This window comes from Maylandia zebra, linkage group LG10, assembly GCF_041146795.1.
Source record: "Maylandia zebra isolate NMK-2024a linkage group LG10, Mzebra_GT3a, whole genome shotgun sequence".
Lineage (NCBI taxonomy): Eukaryota > Metazoa > Chordata > Actinopteri > Cichliformes > Cichlidae > Maylandia > Maylandia zebra.
Genome location: NC_135176.1, coordinates 17,827,349 through 17,853,740, shown reverse-complemented (window position 1 = coordinate 17,853,740; position 26,392 = coordinate 17,827,349). Strand labels below are relative to the sequence as shown.

The 26,392-nt window shown below is 42.0% G+C and overlaps 1 protein-coding gene across 19 annotated transcripts in view; it reads left to right on the top strand.

Annotated features, from left to right (window-relative positions):
• Positions 1-26,392, top strand: part of nbeaa (neurobeachin a) — a 106,474-nt gene that overhangs the window by 34,451 nt on the left and 45,631 nt on the right. For all 19 annotated transcript variants that reach the window (XM_076889232.1, XM_012918890.3, XM_012918886.3 and 16 more), the window contains exons 2-13: positions 1,143-1,374; positions 5,629-5,729; positions 8,226-8,321; positions 8,485-8,606; positions 11,426-11,552; positions 13,338-13,457; positions 14,321-14,467; positions 19,605-19,802; positions 20,745-20,878; positions 21,523-21,631; positions 23,532-23,684; positions 25,560-25,728. In XM_076889232.1, the coding sequence (XP_076745347.1) occupies positions 1,143-1,374; positions 5,629-5,729; positions 8,226-8,321; positions 8,485-8,606; positions 11,426-11,552; positions 13,338-13,457; positions 14,321-14,467; positions 19,605-19,802; positions 20,745-20,878; positions 21,523-21,631; positions 23,532-23,684; positions 25,560-25,728 (1,708 nt within the window). The remainder of the gene's footprint in view (positions 1-1,142; positions 1,375-5,628; positions 5,730-8,225; positions 8,322-8,484; positions 8,607-11,425; positions 11,553-13,337; positions 13,458-14,320; positions 14,468-19,604; positions 19,803-20,744; positions 20,879-21,522; positions 21,632-23,531; positions 23,685-25,559; positions 25,729-26,392) is intronic.

The following is a 26,392-nucleotide window of genomic DNA, read 5'->3' as shown; positions in this document are numbered from 1 at the left end:
TTGTTCTTTAAAAGTTTCATTTTGAAGCTAAGTGTGTGAAACTTATTTTTTTTTTAACAGTGATCCAAAAACAACACAGTTTGTAAATTGCTATGTGATCATCTCTTAAAGATAGCAAGAGTGCGCAGAGTATAACTTTACATTCCCCGCTGAGCTTGTAATAGTTTTTGCTTAAGGGTCGTTTAACCACATGCAGAATGAATTATTGAAAATAAACCCTTTATTGAACAGCACCAGCATTATCTGCGTCTTCCCGCTCCTGACTGCAGACAGCACACCACAGCCCTGCTGCCCCTCCAGTTTAATCACATTGTGAAACAGACCGACTCTCCTTGATTTATCGATTAGTTTTATTCTCTCATGCCGTGTAAACACCACAATAGTCATAATGTTTATCCTGTTTGCTGTCTTGCTAGCTTCTGATATCTATTGCATGTTTCTTTTCCATCTGATTTAATAACCCCTGTGGTGTTCTCATAGCTTGCTGGTTGCTATGGCTACCGTTTCCTGGATAGCGTAGCGTGCTGAGGGTGAACTGTGTGGGTATGGCTGTGTTCATGTGGCGTGTTAGTTAATGTGCTAGCGTGTTGTTGCTGTACTTATCCAAGTAATTATAGTTGCCAGCCATTAAGAGACGGAAAATCATTTGCATTTAGTTTTTAAAGTGCGGTCTCCTCACACTAATGCCATCAGAGAGGAGAGGGACTGACATGTGCGTTAACTTTGTATGTGTTCAATTGGTGTTGTGCATCTGAGGTGGTAGAGAGGGGCATATTTATGCCTGCTGTATTCTGAGAGTAATTGGAGGAAGAGAGGAAGGAGAGGAAGGAGGATGTGTGTGTGTGTGTGTGTGTGTGTGTGTGTGTGTGTGTGTGTGTGTGTGTGTGTGTGTGTGTGCTCACATGAAGGACGTTTATTTGTTGCAGCATATGAGGCCCCGGGCAGAAGAGATGCTTTCCCAACCACAATCAGCATCCATCAGATGCCAGGCTTACCTCTCCTTCAGACATAAGGTTAAATGCTACACTAAATCATTCACTCTTCTTGTTCTCTCTCTCCACCCTCCCCCCCAATTCCTGCTCTACGTCTGTTCCCTTCCCAAACCCTCCCCCTTCTCCCCCTTCCCACTTCTTCTCCTAAAGCTGGTGGGCGGCGAGTTTGACCTGGAGATGAACTTCATCATCCAGGAGGCAGAGAGCATCGGCTGCATGGTGGAGCTGCTTTCCCACTGCGAGGTGACGTGCCAGGCGGAGATCTGGAGCATGTTCACAGCCATACTCCGCAAGAGTGTGCGCAACCTGCAGACCAGCACCGAGGTTGGCCTCATCCAGCAGGTGTTGCTGAAGATGAGCACTGTGGACGACATGATTGCAGGTGAGCAGTGGGTACACATGGATACATGCGCACATACTTTGTATTTTGATCAGTTTTTTTCAAGATTGGACAACCTATAAAATGAGAATATAGTGGGATATAATGATAACTTTACAGCTTAATTCCCCTGAATTAACTCCACCCTGTAATAGCAAAAACCACGCCTGACTGTTTTTAGATAATTCCCCGAATTACCACAATTTTAATATGACCTCAAATTTGTGGCTTTGAACCAGGTCCAAACAGCTTACAGAGGAAGCGTCTTCAGTGTCCGTGTCCAAACATATTAATGTCTTTTTTACTGGGCTTGGCACTGTGAATTCATCCCAGAGTCAAACTGTCAACGCAAAAATTTTGCCTTCTGTGGGGTCTGAGGACACAAACAACTGGATCGTGCCATTGTGCACCTGCTCTCAGCACACTGAAAATTCTGGTGTTTTTTTTTAAATATGAAACATGAACACAGTTGTCAGTAACTACAAAGGATACTCTCTAAATTACTCTTCTTCCAACCTCATGCTGTTTCGGGACAGTGTAGGGGATCCAGCACACATTGCAGATACACAAGTGCAATTAGTCTGGAACGGGACTTCCAGAGCTTTCAAAAAACACTGGCAGTGGCACAGAGGTGGACTATGACATCACTTTGAAGAGAAGATCAGCCATATTTAAATAAAGTGTCGAATTTCCCAGAGGAACCCACCCGAGGGATTAATAAAGTTCTATCTTATCTTATCTTAAAGGCTTTTGCTCTTTATGGCTGAAGAACTTACTGGTCACACTTAGTTTATGATGATGGTAGTGCTTGAGGAGAGAAACATGCGGATGTATCGCTTATTGATTCTAACTTATTGGTATTTGAAACAAATGCTAACAAAATATTATGATATTATTATTATTATTTAAATGGTTAATAGGCCTTAAATCAAAGTTTGGGATTGAACACAGCTGCCTTGGTTACCATTAGCTTTTACTTTTAATAGCATGTGTTTTTTATTCAGTTGCAGTGACACACACACACACCCACCTTATAGCTATTAGGCCACCAGCGTTATCTGTATGCATGCCTTCACAATGACTGTTTGCATGTGAGGCGTTCAGGGGACATCTTCAAACTGTGACTACAGAAAGTCGAATGTGTCAAAACTTTGTTAAGTTCTGGAAGAAGACCCAAAACGTCACCCATGGAATTTTCAGGAACCACTTATTTTGAATTGCACGCTTGGTGTAAAACTTCTCTGATACTGAAAAATAGGTAAGACTCAGACTAGAAGAGCAGAGTCTGTGCTAAGGTCAGTGTCTAAATCTGCATTTATATGTAATGAGTTCCTTCTGTAAACTCCAGCTCTCCACTGTGCGTCCAAGTTTCATGCACTTTGTTCTGCACTTTTTGCATAACCTTGCTGACAGAGAGGAAAGAAGTCCTCTAGCAAGGCCAGTGGCCTATCTCTCTACTTTAACGAAAGTGATGGGGATCCATACCAAAACCTAATGGGCTGTTCTTTAACAGATGCCCAACCTCTCAACCTTGTAATCGTGTTGACGAAGCAACAACCAGCTGAATCTGTAAACGTGCCTCCACCTTGATGGAAAAAACTCAGATGTTTTTCCCTTATATCAAAACCTATTCCACGTGTCCATGAGTGTTTGCCCTGCAGTGAAACATCCATAAAACCCTTCGGTGCAGCAAAAGCAAAATACTAACCTCGATGTGTTTCTGTGTGCTCACTGCCATTTGTTCACGGGGCTTGATTGCAAAACAACACATCCACATTCACCTCTTTACATGAACGTATTGACCTTGGCTTCCCTTTAATGATGCCTCGGAGTGCACATCTTTTGCTCCACCCCCCCAGTGTCCTCTCTGCCCTAGCTAGCGCCGCAGGATGATGTGTTTTATAACTTCTTTGACTTATTACTGCTCACTACAGCAGAGTATACGCCACTTAAATCAATTTAATGCCGATTCTTCCAGAGAGCTGTGATTATAACATTTTTCCAAACCTATGCAAAATGACCCACATGAATTGAACACAACAAAAACAGAGCTTAGGGGTTTTGAATCTAGGACATTGTGTATTGCATTTTCCTCTCATACCGTGCACCTCAGTGAGATATCCCTCTCCTTTATTCCCTGTCGCTAGGCTTTGGCTAATGAAATATTATGGGAAGACTCTATTCATATCTAGCAGGCCTAATGGGAAAGAAGAGCCTTTCTAAGCAGATTGGCTCCCTCTGAGAGAGCTGTGCTGTCTCTCTGCCATATCCACACTGATCTGTTGTGGTTGTGTAAAGTGAAAGTCAATGAAGCAGGAAGGTCATTTGGGCTAAACAAAAGCCTCAATGTGGTATTTAATTATATGCTTGAATATTGAGAGGGAATTGTATTTAAAGTCTTGTTTTTATCATTTCATGACATGTAGCCATTAAACAAAAGCTCTTTCGCAGCCTTAGAGAGGGAGGTTTGCCACTATTGTCTGTTAAAATGTGAACAAATTAAAGGAATAGATTACGATTTTGGTGAATATGAATATTTGTTTTTTGTTTCTTTGGGGTTTATTTGCTAAAAGGAGATTAATACTACTCTGCATGCTGTTTTTTGTACTATTAGCAGTTAAATGACATGTGTGGTCAGAAGTTTACAGACACTCATCATTGTACAGCATCTTTAATTACTTTAAAAAAAGGGAAGTGGGTGCACACGTTTGAATTTGGTTTGGATTTTATCTAATCGACACAGGATCAACATTTAAAAATGTAGGGCCTCTAATATTTTCCTATACTCAAATCTTTTAAGTTATGCTGTAGCTTCTTCGGTGCCTTTTAACCCTGTAAAGCCTGATACAAGTTAAAGATCATATCTGCAAATTAATATTGAATTCATTAATTATTTTTTTTTATTCTCACAATTATTTCACAGTTCAGGCTTAAAGGGTTAACCTGACAAGTCCAAGGTCTGTTAACTTCTTGTGAGTGATTATAATTGATTTTGCCAGGTTAAAAATTGGTATTGGACCAATGCTCAGAACAATAGGAAGGAACTCTGTGAAGATTTAAGAAGGAGGATTGTGTAGATTTACATAAATAAACAATTGTATGTAAATACAGGATATTCAGATGCGTCACCCTCAGATGAGAGGATATTTGGTTAGGTTAGGATGTTCAGACAACCCAACAAGCCTGCCATGAACTGGAAACTGTTGGAACACTGGCTTCACTGGCCATAGTGGAGTGAGCTTTTGCCATGGACTGAGGAGATCCAGAACAAACAAGAAGCTCCTGTTCCAAATTCGACACCTTCGAGCTAGACTGGAATTTGCAGCTGTCCACATGAATCAGCCAAATGGCTTTTGGAGAAACGTTTTGTGGTCAGAGGAGACAAAGATTGAGCTAACTGGCCACAATGACATGAGGTTTGTTTGCAGGAGTAAAGGCGAAGCTTTCAAACATAGGAACGTTGGGTCTGTACCAAGAAGCCAACCAGTTTAGATGAATCCCACCAGTCCATCCAAAATTATATCAGAAGCTTTTTGATGGCTGTCAAAACTGTCTGATTGAGGTGCACCCTGCTAAGTGATGTTTACCCAAGTGGGAGTAGAGGTGATGTATGTGTATAGTTGAGCCCGTATGTACAATTGTGACCCTGTGTGGATTAGAGAAAATCAAAACTCACTTCGTGTTCTTAAAGTGATTAAAGATGTAAGCTGTACAGTCATTGCACTCTGGAAAAAGAACAGTTCAAAGAAATCATTAAAAGCCCCAAATCACCACAACATGTAAACGTTTGACCACAGCTATATTTGTGAATCATAATTAACGCTGTCACAGCTGACAATGTATTTAGCCCTTTCTCAGTTGTTTGGCCTTCTATTCCCTGATGTATTAAGATCATTATGTATTAATGGAGCTTTATCCGTTGTCATGTGTACTCTGACCGTATTTAGCAGTGCTGTGAAAAGCAACACTTGTTGAGGTTTGAGGTTGTGTGTGTTTTGTTTACATGGCAGTAGCTCTGAGTACTTGGATGAAGCGCCGCTGATTTTTACTTCTCTGAATAATAAATTGCTCAACTGACAGTAGAACAACCTGTCAGTGTCTTATGCCCTCACCATATTCTATCAGAAATGTCAGTAGAGAGACTTCCAAACGCTGACTCACACACAAACTCATAGGAGCATGCACATTCAGGATATCTCTGCTGTCTTACACTTACTTTCTGCCTTTTGTTTGTGTGTGTGTTTTCTTTGTTGTCAGACCTTCTGGTGGACATGCTGGGAGTCATGGCCAGCTACAGCATCACAGTCAAGGAGTTGAAGCTGCTCTTTAGTATGCTGAGGGGCGAAAACGGCATCTGGGTAAGTTTTGGTGGTGATTTAAGAAGCGATTAGAATTTTAGATTGTGGGTACGTCTCCGCAGGATCTGTCATTTCCACGACTTCCATTCATTGTCTGTGTAAGCAGGTGAGCAGTGTTGTGGTCTAGGCTCCTTCATGCAAATCAAGGGCATCCAGCGCAACTCAAAGCCTCTATAAACTGAAAACTAGCTGTTGTCAGTCGACAACGACAGCAACAGCAACTGCAGGTCTTAAATTCTTGCAGAAACACATTTTGTTACACTACAGCTACTTTGGGCTGCTCTCTTATTCCCCAAGGGGGCCGCGTGTTTGATTTGGCACAGATTTCATGCTGGATACCCTTCCTAACACAAGCCTCCCATTTACCCTGGCTTGGGACCAGCATTAGGAGTAACTGGCTTGTGACCCCCACCCCCATGAGACTGAAATTGTGTCTCTACCTGGTCATGAAGCAGGGCTATTTCATGTGTTTACCTCTGCGCCAGTCTTAGAGAGCTTATTTGGAAACGAGCTGCCACTTTGGTCTCGGTTTAAAAAGATCTGGAACCAGACAGCCCACACGAGTTCATCCAGTAGGGTGCAGATTATGGTTTGCATGGTTGTAGCTGTAGAGAATAAAGTACGTCATCCAATCTAGCGAGTTCTCCTGCAGGCCAATGCCGGGAAGTGGCGTGACACGCACCATTAGCTACGGGCTAAGACTCATGCACTTAATGGTTCTTTACAGTTTAACAAATATCAACACTGCAAAAAAATTTTTGATGTATGTCATGTGTTTCATATTGGGAGCATTTCTGATGTGGTGTACCTCAGGGGACAATTCAACGACAGAAGGAGCTTCAGTCAGAAACCCTTTGTTTGCTCAGATGGCAGCAGACCAACAAATATATCAGAACATTATTGAAGATTCATGTCTGGTTTGAGAGGAGCTGGTATTCACGAAGCAATATTAATTTTCTCTGCCAACACTGATGATTATTGGGATGTTGTAACCTTGGATATGTTTGATCTTTTTAGGTTTTTTGTTTTTACAGATGTCACATTTGCTGCTGAATTAGACATTTCACTGTTTTTGATTTACTGGTATTCACTTGCTGTGGAAGCTTAAAAAATGCAAACTATATTAGCCATACAGCATGAGTTTGTCTGCGTGTCATTAGTCTGGATGTCACTTAGTGAGATGTTTGTGCTAATGCACTAGAATAATGCAGGATGGGTGTGTATACCTTTGACTCTATATTAGGATTCATTTTTGTATGTTTGTTAAGACACTTTAGCTTGTGTTCTTGTTTTTGTTTTTGCTTGTAATTGATTTTATTAGTGTAATTGAAGAGAAGCATGGTGAAAAAAAAAAGTGACAGTGAAAGCTTAATCAGGTGTGAAGGTGAAGGAGCCAGTAGAGTCCAGTAGAGTCACATTCAGGACACATATAATCATCTGAACCGCTCTATGAAGCTGAATGCTTTGTTCGGGGATTTCCATTTCTTCTTCTTTACTTCTCCTTACCTCAAACTTTCTTTACTCTTGCACAGTGAGCCAAATAAACGTCTGTTATCACAACCTGCCAATTTGGCATTGTATTCTCAGTGAATTGCTTTGCAGGCAATTGGAAGAGAGTTTGATTAATACATTTCCTCCTTTATTGAAACGGCAACACGAACCACTCTTGCACTTTGGTTGCTTCAGGCTTTTATACTGAAACCCGTATGCTGTTTATTGTCGAATTTCTGCTTAAATTGGCTTCTGCTATTGCTGATTCATGCTTACTTTTAGAGCTACAAACGCCAGTACCTGAAAATGGGATTAATTCAGGAGCTTAGATTTGGGAGTGCTTAGTGCAATCTCAGCTTACATTGCTTCTTGTTGTAAGCTTAACAGCTCCCTGTAGTTTGCTCATTGGCCCACCTTCTAGTCGGACGGTTTAGCTGACTCAGAGCGGATGTTTTAAAACTGTACTGTGAAGATTAACGAGGGTTTTATGAGTCTAAACCGTCTCCTATGACATCCTTACTGACTGTAGTTTTAGCAAGGTTTGCAGAGTGTGCGATGATTCGGTGTTTGTTAACTCATCCTGTGAATCCTTGCCACTTCTTCGGCAATCCCCCCTTCTAGGCAGGCTCCAGGGCAACCTCCATCAGCAACCTCTGGTCACTGATCAGCAGTCCACTGCTCTCTGCTGTCCAATATCTATCACTAACCCATCCACCTACCGCTGTTTTCCCATCTTTTCCGATTCCTCCTCCCCTCAGCAGCCCTCTCCAGAGACAGATCGATTAAGGGTTGCCATGGTATTGATGAGGTGTTGTCGGGGGTAGGACGGAGGTGATTGAAGAGTTATTGATCCAGCTGGGTTGTGGTAGAGATGTGATGTCACACCATGTTGTTTTTTTTTTTTGTTTGTTTTTTTTAACAGTCTTACTCTCTCCTGTGCCCCTGATAGGGAGCATCTGTCACTTAATAATGGCAGTCACTTTGGTCTTCCCTCCTCTCCTCCAGCCAAGACACGCTATCAAGCTGTTGTCAGTGTTGAACCAGATGCCACAGAGACACGGCCCGGACACCTTTTTCAACTTTCCAGGCCGGAGTGCAGCGGTGAGACCGACCAGAACGCACTAACCACTTATACACCACTTATCTATCAGAATAATTCTTTTTTATCCAGATTAATCTATGCTTGTTTGCAGTCAGTCAGCTCATATTAAAGGGCATTTTCTCGTGCGTATGAGTGTAGTGATAGCTGATTGTTCTGCTCCAGGCTATAGCTTTACCACCAATTGCCAAATGGCCATACCAGAACGGATTCACTATCAACACTTGGTTCAGGCAGGATCCACTCAACAACATCAATGTGGATAAAGACAAGCCGTACCTCTACTGGTAAGTTCATTCATCTGGACTGTTGAAAAAGTTAAACATCTTCAAACGTGTACGTTTTCTTGAATTTCAATGAAAAATCAGCTCGAGTACTGTTAAAGAGTTTCTGTTAGCTGTGAATCTTGCACTTATTTCCCTGACTTGTTGACCTAATGATGTCACCCTGATATTATTGTGTTAGAGAGGCGTTAAATCGAGGAAAAGGAATCCAAACGTCGCCAAGTTGGGTTTTTTTATCAGCCCTCCGGGATCACAAAAGCACAGGATTTCTTTGTAGACTCTTGGTATGCTTTAAAAAAAACAAAACTCTAGATAGGTTTGAGAAAAAGAAAATGACAAAAGAGGCTCAGACATGAGCAAATTTCTATAGTGGCAGCACTCGCTAGTGTTCTCAGTTTAAAGAAATTTTACTTGTGTACGAAGTGGTTTTAGTTCGTACAGACGTCCTTGTGCTTTCACTATTGATCCAAGCAGAGGAGCCGACATAGCTGCACAAAGCAAGTTCAGGCCTGTTCCTTCTGGATGTCAAAAAGCATTATAGTTACAGTTGGAAGAAAACTAACCTGAGGTGAACACGGATGACACAGTTTGAAAGTGTGCTGCACTTAATCACAGTATGCGAAAGCACTTAATATACTGCAGACTGCAATCTGTCGCAATCTGTATGAACGCCATACAGGATAGGTTCACAAATGTGCATGTAAGAAAGGTTTCAATCTGTGCTTTTGGAAAGGTTGAGTGGACAGATTTCCGTCAGGGTGCACGCACGTGATGGGTTTTAACGTCACGTCAGAAACTGAATGAATCAAAAGAATTCTGGGTTAAAGGAAGGGGAGGTCAAACTGCTTGTGTGAGACAGAGGATGAACTGAAGTTGTTGTTGTCTTTAGGCAACAAAAGCTACTTTTGGCTTGTTCAGAAGGGTTCACAACAGCAAGCACAGTTTCCCTTGTGGGATCAACAAAGTGTCTGTCTATCTATTCCTAAGAACTCTCACCGTGGGAACTTGTCGCGGAGTCATGGGGTCAAAGTGCAGCTGTTACAAGATAAAAAAAAAAAATAAAAAAATCTGAAAATCAGACAAGCATTTTTTTTCATGTTTTCAATCATCACAACAAGTTGCATTTGTAGGTTTTTAATAATTTTTTTTAATACAAGTAAATACTCAGACGGCTTTAGACAAGTAACAAACTGTTAGCACTCGCTGTTGACTATCGCAAACAAATTGTGATAGTTTGTTTTGATTTGCAACAGGCGTTAAGACATTGTTTTAATCATGTTTCTGTTTAGACGCGTAATCCATATTATATTTGTGAAAAGGGAAATAAAAATGAGGATTTTTGGTCTAAAATCAGATGTAGAAAAATGCTGAAGTTGTTTGAGTCCATTCTTATGGTGTTTTTCAGCAATTTCAGTACTGCGAGACTCGTAGGAAACAGATCAGCTCTTCTAACACCTCACTTCCATCTTTTTGTCATCTTAGGAGTGTTAAAGTGTTGTGTTGTCAGCTGGCCACAGACACAGCGATGATCACATAGCTCCCGAATCCTAAACAATCAGATCTATTCAAATCTTTTTCCAGCGTTACATTTGTTCAGCTTTTGAGTGTCTTCAGTGAAACATTTAATATAATGAGTTAACTAGTCAGACTGAATGACATGGTTAGGAAGTTAATAGATAAACAGATAATAAATTAGAACATAACTTTAAATGTCAACACACTCCATTATAAGTGACCTGTTGGGTGGATGCCTCCTCCTCGCTGTGCAGCTCTGGCCCTCGCTGGCCTCACCGTTAGTGTTGCAAGTGCAAGCCGTTAGCTGCTATGAAGCTTCATTAGCTTTGACCTTTTATTTAATTGAACTCCCTCACGCCACTGCTTGGCTTCTTCTCTCTACCTCTTCGCTCTTTGACACTAACTAGCGCCGTCCTGCCTTCACCTCTCCTCCCTCTGATTCATTACGGAGGGAAACGGTTGTGAAGTCGTCTACGGAAGCGCGATGTGCATCCATATATCCTCCAGATACTATCTCGGAGATGAGTGCTAATCAGGAAAAGTGCTCGGATGTAATCTTGTTTCCTTAGTAACAGTTTGGTTTGTCAGGTTGTCATGGTAAGCAGGGTGCGAGAGAGGGAGGGCAGCCTCCTCTTCTCTGGCCCCGGTCTTATCATCCTCCCCCAGATGCAGCTGCTACTCCAGCTGCCTGTCTGATATTGGCCTCAGCAGCTGCATGAAGGCCGTGATAACGCAGTACGTGTCCTACTAATGTGTACCAGGGATTCACTTGAGAGGGATTTATATCTCCTTCCTGCTGTATGCGTGATCCTTCTGGGTCTATTTTAAAAAGAAAATATGTCTGCTTGTTTCAGGAAGAAGCTTAGCTGTGAGACTAGGTTTTATGTGGAGGTTACAAGCGCGGGAAGAGAAAAATTATGCGGGTAAAATGGAGGGATTACTGGTGTTTCTCACAAACCTACAATCTGGGACCCTTGGCATCGCTGAAAAGAAAGCACCTTAAAATCCTGCTTTTTGTGACCCTAAAAGATGCGATATGTGGCTGTGAAAGGTGCCTTGTGCATGTATTTCAGTAGTAAGGGTATCTTGAGGTGCAGTTGTATTTGTGAAATAAAATCCAGCTCTTTTAGTCTAAGCAGCTTCATGGTTCACATGCCATTAAGAGGGACAGCTCATTCATAAAGTTAGCCTAAGCTAATTTGTTTTCATTTACAGCTAGCTGAAAACTTATCACAGCCATTTTCAGACTCGTATCTCGACTCTACACCAAAGTGAAATGAGTGTTTCTCTTTCTCATTCTTCTTCAGTTTTCGCACCAGTAAAGGAATCGGTTACTCCGCGCACTTTGTGGGAAACTGCCTCATTGTGACATCGTTGAAGTCGAAAGGAAAAGGCTTTCAGCACTGCGTGAAATATGATTTCCAGCCCCGCAAGGTAAGAAAAAGAAACACCCGTTTTCTGGAGCTCCTGTGCCACTTGTTAAATGACACAGCATCAGGAGAGTGCTGCTGCTCTCCCCCATCTCTCTGCACACACGCCGAATGTTGATGAGTCCAGATAAGGTCTGTCAATTAAGACCTGCACGCTGCCCCTGTACCGCGCTGTCAGCATTTTGCCACTGTCCCACACACGCGCTCGCACACATCCTCGCACGCGCACATAAACAAACACACATTACTTGATGAGATGGCCTTCCAGAGGATTTGCTGACCCAGTAGAATCCCTGCACCGCCTAACGAAGTTCCCAGTGGTTCCATTTGATAAATTTCAAAGCCACCGTGTCTCACAGCGTTTTGCCTTGTCGTGCACATGCGTTAATGCGTGTGTGCATGCATGTACGAGAGACTGAACGCTGGCAACGCACACTTTGTGCTCCCTACTCCCCATGTATACATGCACCTGCAAAATTATAGCTTCCCCACCCTCCCCTTTGCACTCCTGTTCCCCATTGCAGTCTCTCTCCAGGGAACCTGTGTGTATTATCACCAGGGAAGATGTTTTCTAATGAAGGCACACAAGCATATTGCTGTAGCCATGCACTATAAAGGTGGGCAAAGTGAAAAAAGAGAGAGAACAACAAGCGTTCTGTTGAGTAAATGAGTTCAACACTGTTGTAATTCATGTTAGCTGACCTTCTTATAGTGAGCTAAAGTAGAGGGCAGTGAGAGTGAGTATTCTCTGTATTACAAAGATATGAATTTTCACTAAGCTAGGAAATAAAATAAAGTCTTGATGAAAACATACAGTAGTGGATACAGCAGGAGGCTTTTGTCAATATCTTTCAGTAGTTTGTGTTTATTAAATAACAAGTGCAAAGGTGCAAGTAACACATTTTGTTCACCACAGGCTTCAACTGGTTTGCTTTTACAGTAGCTTAGTAGTCTGTATGATGCATTCAGCCACCAACAGAGCCATTGTCCAAATCAACAACATCAGTGTACCAGATATTTTGGAGCAATCAAGGCTGACAGTGTTTTTCCTTCTATTACTTGCAACCCCAAGAGATCCCTTCACTCTCTCTGAGAAGCAAAAGGGAAAAAAAAAAAAAGAATAAAAAAAGCAAATTATTTGCCTAACTTGTGAGCCCTTTTTTGTGTTTTTTTTTTTTTTTTTTTTTGTCGTTGTGTGTTTCACTCTTGGTTTTCCTCTCTGCTGTCACAGCACAACACCCCAACAAACACATGACAACAGGCTATAACTCGCTCTGCATTTCAAAAGCAGATGAGGTATAAAAATAGGAAATCCCAAAAAGTGCAATTGCAGCACGGGACTCAGGTGTCATCGCTGTGGACCGCCCGACCCCCGTAGCAGTAAACATTATACGCCAAGGCCGTTGCCGTATTTCTCAGTTCTCAGTATGAATGCGTCACCTTTTCACTAAGTTTCAATTTAGTTTCAATTCAGCCCTGAGGGTTTGGATGTAATGCGTCTGATGGACAAACAACTGTCAGTAATAGCCAAGGTGAGAGCAGAGGCAGAGGAATAAAATAGATTAAAATACCGTTCTGGTTGTATATAAAAACGAAAAAAACCAAAACAAGAAAGGTCTCAGTCGTCACGAAACAGTTCTGAAGAACTCCCACAAATATAAAAGCCTCGGGTAAATCAAAGAACATTTAGTTCTTGTTTTGGTAATTTGGTGCAGTGATGCTTTTCTTGTTTTGATTAATCATCTTGTGTGTGTGTGTTTTATTTTAATGTGTTTTTTCAATTTTTCAGTGGTATATGATCAGCATCGTCCACATCTACAACCGCTGGAGGAACTCCGAGATCCGTTGCTATGTGAACGGTCAGCTGGTCTCCTATGGTGATATGGCCTGGCACGTCAACACCAACGATGTAAGGGCGCTGATGTTGTTTGCTGTGGATTTTACGTGGTAGCGTGCACAGTTGATTATGAACGCGGAGTTCATTATTCAGCTGCTTCTATTTGACGATTGCTTAAAAAAATAGATTTAGCTTCAAAATAAGGATTTCCGCAGCACTGTCAGAAATCCAGTACTGGCCTGGCTCTACTTCACACCTCTCTCCTGTTGTGATATTGGCAGACATCTGAGGTTTGCCCTCTGCATTTGTCAGCAGGAACAAAGTTGTCCTTGGGCCTCTTTCCAACATAGCTCACCCAAACTCCAACTTCCAACTTTTCCATTTAGCAGGTGACAGGTAGCTGCACAGCCTTTGTTCCCCTTCCATCCTGGCCAGCTTTTGACATTTCTGCTGGTATTGAAGGTTGACGTTGTTGTAAGAAACTGAGGGAGAGGGTTTTGCTGTTCATGCAGCTCATTCAGAGACTTGAAATCAAGGGTCTCGGAAAACGTCGACGGTATCGGGGTTTGTTTGGTCCTGAGGGCCGAAGATAAAACGTTTGTCCTCATTTTGAAAAAAGGCAGAGGAGTAAAGATTTCATTGTGATAAGGGCTATGAGAGCGAACGGGACAAATGTAATAGCAGGTGAGAGTAGAGTTGGGACCGAGCGATTAGGAACCAGCAGCTATCAAAGGTTTATCTGTTTTCCACCATCCACTGTTTATAGCTTCAGAGATCTTATGGTTCAAAATGAACCATATCTGTCTTTCAGATCACTGTAAAGATCAGCAAACTTCAAAACATATTATTTTTCTCCAAACTGTCGATTACTCTGATTACATTTCTGTTTGATTGTCTGAAAGGTAACATTATCTTGTGCGCTGTCTTTCCTTCAGAGTTACGACAAGTGTTTCCTGGGTTCATCAGAGACAGCAGATGCTAACAGGGTGTTCTGCGGTCAGCTGGGGGCCATTTACGTTTTCAGTGAAGCTCTCAACCCAGCTCAGATTTTTGCTATTCACCAGCTCGGCCCAGGATACAAGGTGAGATAGCGCCCGCATCCATGCTTATCACCACTATAGCACATGTTCTCCAAATGCTTTGCAGTGCTTCAGTGTCACAGTTAGAACATCCCGGCCTCCTGACTATTATTTAATGTTTCTATATGCTGTCGGTTTCCATTCATGTTGTTGTTTATAACCTGAGGATTTTACCTGTATCTTCAAAGTCTGCACTGTGCACTGGTACCTGCTGTGTGCTGATTTAAACACAAACAATAACGGTGTTTGATTAAATGTAATATCATAAATCAAGGCGATCTTGAAATATTGGGGCCTCACCACAGACCACAAATCTTAATTATTGCACTATTTTAAAGTTAAAGGCAGGGTTGAACTTTAAAAAAACTAAGAAGGCTACAAAACCAACACTGGATAGAAGCTTGGAAAAACATCTGGTTTTTATGAGTCTCCTTGACTATTGTGATTGTATGGTAGGGTCCGAATGTGTAAACAACATGAAAGCATGGGTCCATCCTGCCTTGTGCCATGAGTTCAGGCTGGTGGAGGGGTAATGGTGTGGAGCATATTATCTTGGCACACTTGGTACCAAGCGAGCATGGTTTAAACAACACAGCCCCACAGAGTATTGTGGCTGACCACGTCCATCGCTGTATGACCACAGCGTACCCATCTACTGATGGCTGCTTCCAGCAGGATAATGTACCAAATCATTTCAAACTGGTTTCTTGAACATGACAGTGCACTCAAATGGCCTCCACAGTCACCAGATCTCAACCCAGTCGGGCACCTTTGGGATGTGGTGGAACGAGCTGTGTGGTGCTATCATGTCAATATGGACCAGAATCTCTGAGCAGTGTTTTCAGGACCCTGTTGAAGACATTATGAAGTACTTCATCCCAGTACTAGAATATGAAGTGTGTTTAACGAGCTGATTAGAAGTAGTATTTTAAATAAGAACATTTTTTTAGGCACTTCAAACATTTATCTGTTTATAAGACTTTTCTCTGCTGCTACTGTTGACGTGTCCGTTGTCTTGGTTTAAGTTGAAGCTACTTCTTGCTTTTTAGCTCTAATGTGTGAAGCCGTAACTTGAAAGCAGGTAAAAAACATCTGTACACATTTTTAACAATAATACCAAGTTTATTCCAGTATAGAAAACGCACGTCTTAGAAAACTAAATGTAAAAATATTCATCAAACGTTATTGTTCAAAGCCAGGCTTTCTCATAGAGGTCATCAGTAATGTAATCTAAAAGGTGCAGGAGTTTTTCCATTTGATTCATCGTGCTTCTGTCAGTTTCAGTGTCATCAACATCAGTTTGTGAAGACAGCAGCAGATGATGTTGTACAGCTTGAGTTCATCTACCTTCCTTCTCAGTGAGCTTTTTGAATGCCTAGATTTATTCATACACCTAGTTTTTTTTTTTTTTGGTTGCACTCATTTCCTTGAGGTTAAAAAGGCACAAAAGGCAAATACAGAACTATCCATACATGCCACATTTTAACTCAAGTGTTTTTTGGGGTTTTTTTAGGACTTTGTGTTCCTGTGGTTATTAAAGTTATTTAAATGAGGCTTCACAATGTTGGGTGTTGAGCTCTGATTGCTTTAGAAATCACAGTTTCTGCCTTTTGGTCTGGCTATCAGTGGCAGCTGAAATGCCTTGCCAGCTGTCTGCTTCTTGTTTTGGCACACTCGCACGCCTCAGGCCACTTACGACTTGTTTATGAAGGTGTCCAAAGATGTCAGAATTTTAAAAACCGCGAGTCGTCATGGGGATAAGGCAGCTGATGTGATTTCAGCTGCTTATTAGAAAGAAAATATCCTTAATCAGATTTTGTTCTTTTAAATAATGTTTTTCTTTGGCATGTTTGCATGTATTAGATGGCAGCTGTGTGTATACATGAGCGATCTGGGGGAAGGAGAACAGGTGAATGGGATGCAGTAAAGATCTGGCCGGCCTGAAAGTGAAACTACAGGCGCACCGGTGAAGGGATTTGAAATTGTCACTGTGACGCTGACGGGGAAAGATGCAGTATATAGAATGCAGGAGTTAGAGCTGTCTCTCATATACGAGCGCTGAATCATACATGTGGCCTTTACACCTTTCCTTTTTTCTTTTAATCATCGAGGCATTTGATGAACTAGACTTCTCTTGTGCTCCTCGAAATGATCGCATGCATGGGGTTTGCTGTTTCTCTGCCATGAATACTGATTCCTCTCTCTGTCACAGCCCACAGTTTCCTGAGGCTGATCAGTCAGATGATTGCCTCTCTGCATGGCTTAGAATGGGCTTCTCAGATGCCCAGAAGAGACCATTAAATGGCTCAGTTGTTTTAAAGCCACAGGCCTCGGCGCTGGCATTGTAATGACAAGTGCGTGGGCTTTTCGCTCAGCCAAAGGAGGGACGCCAGTGGGTCTGTTTGTGTCACGCAGCTTCCTGTCTTAACTCGAATGTAGGTCGGTCCTCGTTCCCGTGGCTTCACGCATATGTGGACGTATGTGTGTGTGTGTTATACGTTTCTTCTTGGGTTTTGCCTAGTCTGTGTTTAATCGAACTGTATCCACATATATACACACAGTATGTGTGCGCGCAGCCGTATGCGGCTTCTTAGTCCCGGCCACTGTCAGTGTTACTGTTCAGTAATGAGGAACAGGAAGCAGACAGACACTCTGCTTTAGCACAGTGAGGGTGCGCGTGGTGTTCCGGTTCGACGAGGCTTATGATGGCTGACACGCTGTTTGTGCTAAATGTCTGCGTGCGCAGTTCAGCACTTCCATGTTCTCCTAATGACAGAAGAAGACGGGACATAACGTCTTGTTTTTCTGTGCGGGCCACGGTTGAAAGGAAGCTCTGGTGTTATTTTTATCTTCCTCTGCGTGTGTATGTGTGTGTTCTGTATATGTCCTGCCACTCATGTGTTGAATATGTCATTGGTTACACTGTTTATAGGAGGTCCAGATGTCCTCGTTGCAGAGCTCTGCCAGCAATCTGGCCACAACTTAATTAATGAACCATGCGAGTATGTATCTGGACACCTGCATTGTGCGCTTGTGTGTGTTGTTGTGTGTATGTCTCATATGTTTCATTATAGTGACATTCACAATCTTTTTTTGTGGTGCGAGTTGTTAATGTTGAACCTTTAGATTTCTGTGCAGATTAACATGTGTGACTAACGCTGGCTACAAATGTCTTGGTAGATTTCTGATATTTTTGCTCTAATTCAGTTTTAGAAAGTGTTTAGAGTTGACATTTAGTTTTGAATATTTACAGATAGCCAGTCCTAGATTTAGATATTTTTTTTTTTTTATAAATAGCTTATAATAAGTCAGGAAACATTTCTGTCAGATGCTGGAATTCTCATCCTGAAGAGTTGGCCGTCATTCAGTAAACTGTCTGGAGTTGCAGGCAGGCGAAGGATGAGCTGAATGGTTTAAGCGTGCGTGCACGGGCTCGTGCGCCGTTATCACTGCAGGCCATGTCGCATCTGCATCTGTCAGGTGCGAAAAAGGCAAGAGTTGTCGCTTTCATTCCTTTCGGTGTGAGGGGACACATGTTTTTAAGTGCAGCCGCATAAGGCTTTACATATGTAAAAACCCACGCTTTAATGCATGTTCCTCCTTCCACCTGACGGATATCCCCTTATGTCTTCGTACTTTGAAGAGTCAGCAAAGATCTTTCACGCTTTCAGCAGCCCGCCTTCCCCCTTTTTACTATGGCAACCTGAATGCAAGCTCACATTTAAAAGAGCTGCGTCTATACACACACACACACACACACCTTGTAAGTACAGCACAATAAACAGGCTGACGCTGCAATAAATCTGCATCCTAATAAGTGCATTAATTTCACATTCAGGCTATACAATACTTTTGTAGGGCCCGCTCCAAAATAAACTGAAGAGGCTTTTTATTAGTGATTGTGAAGAATTATTGCAGAATTTCAGACAATTTTTAACAGATAAGCTTATTGACACACGCTGCTTCACAGAGGAGCTGTTTAACACGGGGTCATCAGCTCCCGTATCTGACTAAAGTAATATCTTCTTAATTCAGAAAATAGAAGCATGCTGTAATTACCATTAATTACTCTTGCAAACAATGCTGTGCTGTGAAGACTGCGTGAAAAGTGGCTTTAGATGCAGATTAGTGGCCTCTCCCGGCTCCTCTTTGCGTGTCCATGCAAGGAAGCGTTTTGTGTTTCTCGTAACTGAATCAGAGAAGGTTTAGTGTAAATTTGTATTCAGCCCTTGGATGGAAATAAGGATGTTACATTTAGTGGTGCATGGTTAAAACTGCTCAGGGCATTTTTAATCTTTTTTTACGCTAGACCTCAGATGAAAGGTTTAGAAGAAGACGGGCCTGCAGGTCTGTCATCGGCCCGCGGCTTTCCTGTGCAGTCAGGCTGAGTGAGGTACCTGGGGACCCAGACGCTTGTAGGTGGAGAGCGGCCCCCGCCTAGAGCTGCTGCAGAGGGTGGCAGATCAGTCCGCTGGCCTTTCATCTGCTGGGCTTTATACTTTGTGTGTAGCAGCACTGCTGCAGGACACATGAACCCAGAGACCTGTGCAGATAGACGGATATAGATACAGATGAAGTGCAACCTACAGTTCCTACAATTTGTGCGTGGACTAAAGAAATGCGTCTATCTTTAGACCCCGTGTCCTGGTTTCAACATACTGCTGTGTTACATTCGTCCATAATGTCAGTGGAGGAACAGAAAAGTGAGAAAATGATCCAAAGTAAAGCTATTTTAGATTCCAGGCTGTGTGGGTTTTTTGTTGTTTTTTTTGTGGGATAAATGTAAATAATGTTTCCCTTCTCTTTTGTGTGTTTGGTGTTGGTGGACTACAAAGAGAGAGATAAATTTGGATCTCCGAGTGCTCCTCTCCCACACATCCGCTCCCCCATCCATCTCTTATTCTGGGCTAATTGAATTAGTGCCCGGGTTAGCGCTGTGTTCATTAAGCTAATGCTGTGTTGTTTACACACGGCTCATGCTGCAATTAAGCAGACTCCATTTTGGGTGTTGAACTTGTGCACACAGAGACGCGCTTCTGTCGTCTCGGGGAAAGTCATTTGTCTGTCTGATTCAATGGTTTCCTCACACAACCCTTGACATCTTCTTCTTCCTCCTCCTCCTCCTCCACCGCCACTGCAGAGCACTTTCAAGTTCAAGTCCGAGAGCGACATCCACTTGGCTGAGCACCACAAGCAGGTGTTGTATGACGGAAAGCTGGCCAGCTCCATCTCTTTCACCTACAACGCCAAGGCAACGGATGCCCAGCTCTGCCTGGAGTCGTCGCCCAGGGAAAACCCTTCCATCTTTGTCCACTCACCGCACGCACTCATGCTACAGGTTAGTTTGGCTTGTTTCTTCTGAGAGAGCTCGCTCTAAATCACAGCCCACAGCTCTTGATGTGTTTAGTAATGCATATGTGAATGACTGAAGTGGAATGAAGTGATTGCTCAGTGTGATTATCAAGCTAGTTTTTCATAGGCTGACTCACGCTCGCCTCAATTGCATTTGTGAAAAATAAGTGGTATTTACCTTGCTTGGAGTACTGTAGATATAAGGGATTTCCTCAGTATAAGATATTATAGCTGATATGATATTTAAGAAAATATAGAAAACAGATTTGATTTTGACAGGACTCTTAGATCTTAGTTTAACCTTCTTTGAAGGATACTGCTTGTAGTTATGTTTAAGCATATATCTTTCAAGGTTGATGGAGGTCTGCTCAACCAGTGGTGCTTTTCTTTTCTTAAAAAAAAATCTCCTGATTTCTGAGAATTCCCTCAGTTGCACAGTGTGTGAAAAATGCACCAACCATTCAGGCAGCAAATTCTCTATTTTATAATTATGAGGGCACAAAGGGAGTCCTGTTTTCTTATCCAGTTAATTTAGTTAAGGAAGGTCTTGCAGTCGCCTTTTTCATGATTTTAGTTCAGTGGGTTAAAACAGCTTAAAGTGGTACACAGGTACCATTTATAGCCCTAAGGAAATGCTCCGTTTTGAGATAATTAAAATTATTTTGAAGTAAATTGTTTCAATTTGTCTCTGTGGGATCTAAAACTAGTCTTTAAAAAAACAAAACAATAGATGCACTAAATGTGTGTGTGAAAAGAAGCGAGTCTTAAATTACCATATGTGGAATAAAAAAATGTCTGCAACATTTTCTATTGTTAAGTCTGCATATGAGAGCTGTTTGCTCTTTAATAGTGGAAGTGAGCATGTGATTTCTACTGTGTGAACATGTCAAATAAAGTCAGCGCTAACAGTCTTTTTTCCAACCCCCAGGATGTGAAGGCTATTGTTACCCACTCCATCCACAGTGCCATTCACTCTATAGGAGGCATACAGGTCCTGTTCCCTCTCTTTGCACAGCTGGACTACAAGCAGCTCAATGACAGCAGCGTGGACACCACTGTCTGGTGAGTCATCTGCATAAATACAGAGAACCTGATGGCTGTCTGAAGAGCACTTATATCAACTGCACCATTTTTTCTTTTCCAGCAGAGGAAATCAGGCTGAAGCTTCAAAATATTACATGTTTTGTTTGCTATGCAGTGCTGCAGCTGATCCTGGTAGGGACCCCGAAACAAACTAGGGAAAATGAGAAGAAGTAAATATAGACAATGGTTGACATTAGAGAAAGGTAAATGTCGTATGTGGGAGAGTTGTCTTTCTTTTAAAAGAATAACCTCGGTTGTGCTGCAGGCTACAAAATAACTGATTACAGAGAGTAAAAGGAGGAAGAGCAAGGTGTTTTAGAAAGTCAACGTGTTCTCCTTGCTCCGAGATTCCCCTAAACCGCCCCATCTCATCAGTATTAATCCAGTTACATCCAGTATCGAGCAGCTTTGCAGTCCGATTATTTAAAAAATATATCATCAAGGAAATGACAATAAGAAACAGCAAAGCACCTTGCTTATTAAAAATATATGCTGGGGTATGTGAATGTGGGTCTGAAGAGTGATGAAGCAAACACGACATGGATCGTCTTGCCTGCAGTAGTAAACATGTTTGTCCAGTAGTGATTTCAATGCAGCATTGCTGGTGTGTGCTTATGTTGCAGTGCTACTCTGCTGGCATTCCTGGTGGAGCTGCTGAAAAGCTCAGTGGCCATGCAGGAGCAAATGCTGGGCGGTAAAGGCTTTCTGGTGATCGGATACCTGCTCGAGAAGGTCAGTACAAGAGCCTCCAGGAAAGAGTTTGCATTCTATTTGAGCTCCATTAAGTTCATCAGGGTTTTTTATCAAGCTTTACTTACATTTCCGCTGTATTCTCTGCTAGGTAGCTTATATGTATATAGCTATTTAAACCTGATGCGGCGTGATGCAACAATATTTTTGTCATTTGTTGTTTTGTTAAAATGTTTTGGGCTATACTGACAGGTGTTTCTTTTATTTTATTCAGTGCAATATTAAAGGTCAAATTTATTGCAGTGTTGATTGCATTTCATCAGTATTACAGAACTGTGCAAAAGTCTTGAGCCACCTGTCTTTCCTTTATGTTTCGCTTCTAATGAGCCAGAAATTCCTGATATACATGTTTGCATGTATGTTTTCAAGCTTTCCGAAGGTCTTTCAAAGTTTTATTTGGACATTGGTTGCTTTTCCACTCATTTTCAGTCCAGTCCTTGTATTTGACCATCTTCAGAGAAATGCTTTTGTTTGTTAGTGTACCTATGAATCACGAGATAAACCAGTGTTGTGTCTACACATGAACCGCAATTTAGCAAATTTAGCATTTAGTTACTAGCAGCCTGTCACAAAACACATAATTTGTTTCCCATTTCTGCTGTTGAATCTGTAAATTTCCAAGACAAATCTGACATAAAATAGTATTATTAGTTAGTTAGTTCGTTAGTTAGTTATTTCCAGAGAGCTATTAGCCAATAATGTGGCATATTTCCACATTATACTGCGTGTACAACTTGGTGAGAGGAAAATGGACTAGTGGAGGACAAAAGCAGAAGTGGCAGGCTGAAAAATCATACAGCAGATGAACAGTATGTGAGTCAGGTCCTTAAGAAATAGGACAAAATCCAGCAAAGACCTGCCACAGGACCTGAGAGATGTATCTGGATCTTAAGTTGATCCATTTACTGTTCACTGAAGCCTCATCAGAAATGGTCTGAGTGGAAGAGTGGCTGTCAAGAAGCCATACTTAAGGAAGAGAAATGGGTGGGGAAGGCTGAGATATGCTAAATTACATTAGAATAATTGGACTAAAAATCAGTGACAACAAGTCTTATGGAGCGATGAATCCAAATTTAAATATGTGAAGTTAGGAGAGAGGTACAGCAGTGTCTACAGCCATCTGTAAAACACGCTGGAGACTTTTACCATGCAGTACCATCTGCAACATCTTTATCAGTGAAAACATTTCAGCATGATAATGATCCCAAACGCCAATCTAGTAAAAGCATACCTGGATAGAAAAACACACTGAAACACTGTCGGTCATGGATCGGCCTCCCCAGAGCTCACGCCACAATATTACTAAAGCAGCGTGGGATCATATTGACAAAGAACAGAACAAAAGGCAGCATAAAAGAGCTTTGAATGTCCTTTAAGAAGGCTGGAGAGCTATTCTGCTTAAAGACATTACAGGAAAGCTTACCTAAGAGAGTCCAGGCTGTGCTAATAAGGTGGTCATATCAAATATTGACTTACAAGCTTTTTAGAATATGATTTAGTTGTGTATATGTTTCCCATTCTTCTAGAAAAACGTAAAGAAAGGAGCGTTGTCTCAAGGCCTCGGTGCAGTGTAGGTATTAGAAGTTGTTGTGCGAAGATAGAAATGTGCAGAGGAAAGAGACAGCGATATCATATGCACACTTCTTAACAAAACAGATGGTGTAAATTAATTACCTGAGACCTGTGTTGAACTCTAGCTTAGGTACCTAAAATTATGTATTGAAAAGCGTCATTCAGCAGGTGATTGGCTGTATCCGTGGTTACACTGGCTGTACTGTAGGATGACAGCAAATAAAACGTTAATAATAATAATTTAAAAGAGTGTTTATCAGCTTTTTTCTTTTATCAGCTTCAAACCTATAATTGCGTGCTCTTTTCCTAGTCTTCACGGGTCCACATCACCAGGGCAGTGCTTGAGCAGTTCCTGTCCTTTGCCAAGTATCTGGATGGTTTACCTCATGGAGCGCCACTCCTCAAACAGCTCTGTGACCATGTCCTCTTCAACGCTGCCATCTGGATACACACCCCCGCCAAGGTCTGTTTATTTTCAGGCATCTCCTAAAAATGTGTGCGAGTGTGTTTTACATGACCTTGCTGCAAAGAAAATAAAGGTCTGGAGGCCTGTAAAAAAATAACCAGCAGAGGGAAGAACATAAAACATAAAAAGAAAGCAAGAGATACTGTTTTTTTCTGATTATTGTGTGCTCTAGGTTTGGTCTGAATTCAGGAAAAAAGAGAGACATGTAAACATCATAAAAGAAAGATGAAGGAGGGGCTGATATCTCTCACTGGCTTTTGCCCTTTACAATAATATAATAAACAAGGATGGAAGAAGACATTGGGGGGAGGGGCTGGGGCATTACACAGGAGAAGGACAGAACACGCGAACGAGGGGAAACAATAAGAAAAAGTGACATTTGAAAAGACCTCGGGACAGAGAGCGATGTGTTGTTCCTCTTTTCCTCCTCACTCTGAACTCGATGTGGCATCGCTGAAGGGCCCCTCAGCTCTTGCCTCCATTTATTCTCAAATCTTCCTGGCTCCCTGTCTCCTTCCCTCTGACCCCGAGAGCTGATTGGCCTCTGGGTATAGCGGTGCAGCCGACGGCGTCCTGGAGTAAAAACAGAAGCTATGCAAGCTTCTCAGGAGATGGAGGAGTGTGCGAATGTCAGAATGCAACACTGTACAAATACAGCGTATTGATCTTGGCTTTTATCTCAGAGATTCAAAGTGACTGAAGTATGTGATTACATATTGTTTTTTTGTTTTTTTTTTTTACCTGCAATTGAGTGCCACTGCAGGAAAGACGATAAGTTCTTATTACATGATAATAATTAAGGTCACAATAAGAACAGCATAATAAACATACTAAGCAGCCCCACACACACAAGAAATCTTAAAATCCTTTAATCTTACTTCCTTTGTACCGTTCTGCCTCCCGCTGAGTGTTATTATTTTCTGCCTCTCAGTGTATTATCATTACCTTTGTTATTGGTGAAAATAGTCTCGGTCATGTTCAGGACTTAATGAAACACTTGAAGAAATCACATGTGAATCACATCTCCCGTCTCTCATAATGTGTCCCCTGCTCAGTTTTAAAAGAGCCCGTTTCTCCTGGTAAACACAGTCCTTTCAGAGAGGGAGGAATATATATTCTTCTTGTTTTTGTTTTAATAAGCCATTGTTGGAGCAGCGGAGCCCGAAGTGTTGCAATACGATCAAGAATTTTCGTAAGTTCTGCTGAGATGGTTTTAAATTGCACCAGATAAACAGCTTAATGTGAGGAATGTAATATAATGAAGGCCATTTAAGTCATCTGAGTGCACTCTCCTTTTTAGATGAGCTGTGATGTGGTATGGTCAGGCAGTGGCACCCTGCTAATTTCATCCGTCTAAACAGAGCTAACTCGTTAAGGCTGGTCCTTAGCGTCACGGTCACTGTAATGAGCTCAGAGATTTCTGAGCGTACAGCACGCTCCAATCTATGAAAGTGCGATTGAGAGGATTGGTTAGTGGAATATCAATAGAAGGGGGGGACTTTTTACTTTTTACTTCTTTTTTTTTTTTCTTTTTTTTTAAACGGAACATAAAAGGAGGAAAGGAGCAAATTAGCGATTGGAGAACGCACGCCTCAAATGCCAGAGTCAGTAACTGCCTCCTCATATGAGGCTCGAAGAGCTTCAGGCACAGAAACATCAAAATAACACAAAGCAGGAAAACACTGGTGCTTTTACTGGAGGGAAGTTTCCGCTGTGGCCGTCCTTTCACTGTTAAACAGCTTTTTTCATGAATATCATAAACAAAGTGATGATTTATTTCTCTCCCCAAACTACTTGTCCGTCAACATGCGCATATAAAGACAACGCACGTACCGTGCATGTGTTGTTTGAATGTATTTTGTGTATTTCCAGGTCCAGCTGTCCCTGTACACATACCTGTCATCGGAGTTCATCGGCACTGCCACCATCTACACCACCATTCGCCGCATCGGCACCGTCCTGCAGCTGATGCACACTCTGAAGTACTACTACTGGGCAATCAACCCCCTGGAGTGCAGTGGAATCACCCCCAAAGGTCTTGGTATGTTAACAGTGCACACAGTTTGCATGAACACAAAGGCATGCTCGCTGTAAGAAGAAAGACAAGAGTGAATAAGGAGCAATGACAGTCCCTTAGGCTCACAGCTCACATGCTCACAGTGTTTCCATCACTTCACCACTAGGGACTCAAAGACAGTGCATACGGTGCACTCTGCCACACACACACACACACACACACACACACACACTAGTGATAAATTGTGCGCAGTTTTACGGTTCAGTATCAGGTCCAAGGACAGTTTGTTATGTGGACTGAGCCACAGCTGCTCTGGCTTTGCTTCTTTTATTTTTTTTGCTAATTTGTCAGATCCCATCCTCTGTGATTCAAATATTTAAAGAGGCTGCTGTCACACACATCACAGAACTGATACAGTTACAGCCAAACTAATGCGCAGTTTAGCTGGTCTATTACCTTAGTTTAACAGACTTAACTTTCTAGCATTAATACATGACCACATAAAGGCTTCCAGTCGTCTATCCAGGAAGTTTCTTTTACTGTGTTTTGCTCTAAATCTCCATTATTTCTAAATTAATACGATAATTGTTACCTTTACACGCCTGTTAATGACTTCCTTCTTTCCTTGGTTGTGTTAAAACGCTTCATCTCCTGCCTCGTGGCGTTGTTGTTTTTGTTGTCTCGGTTA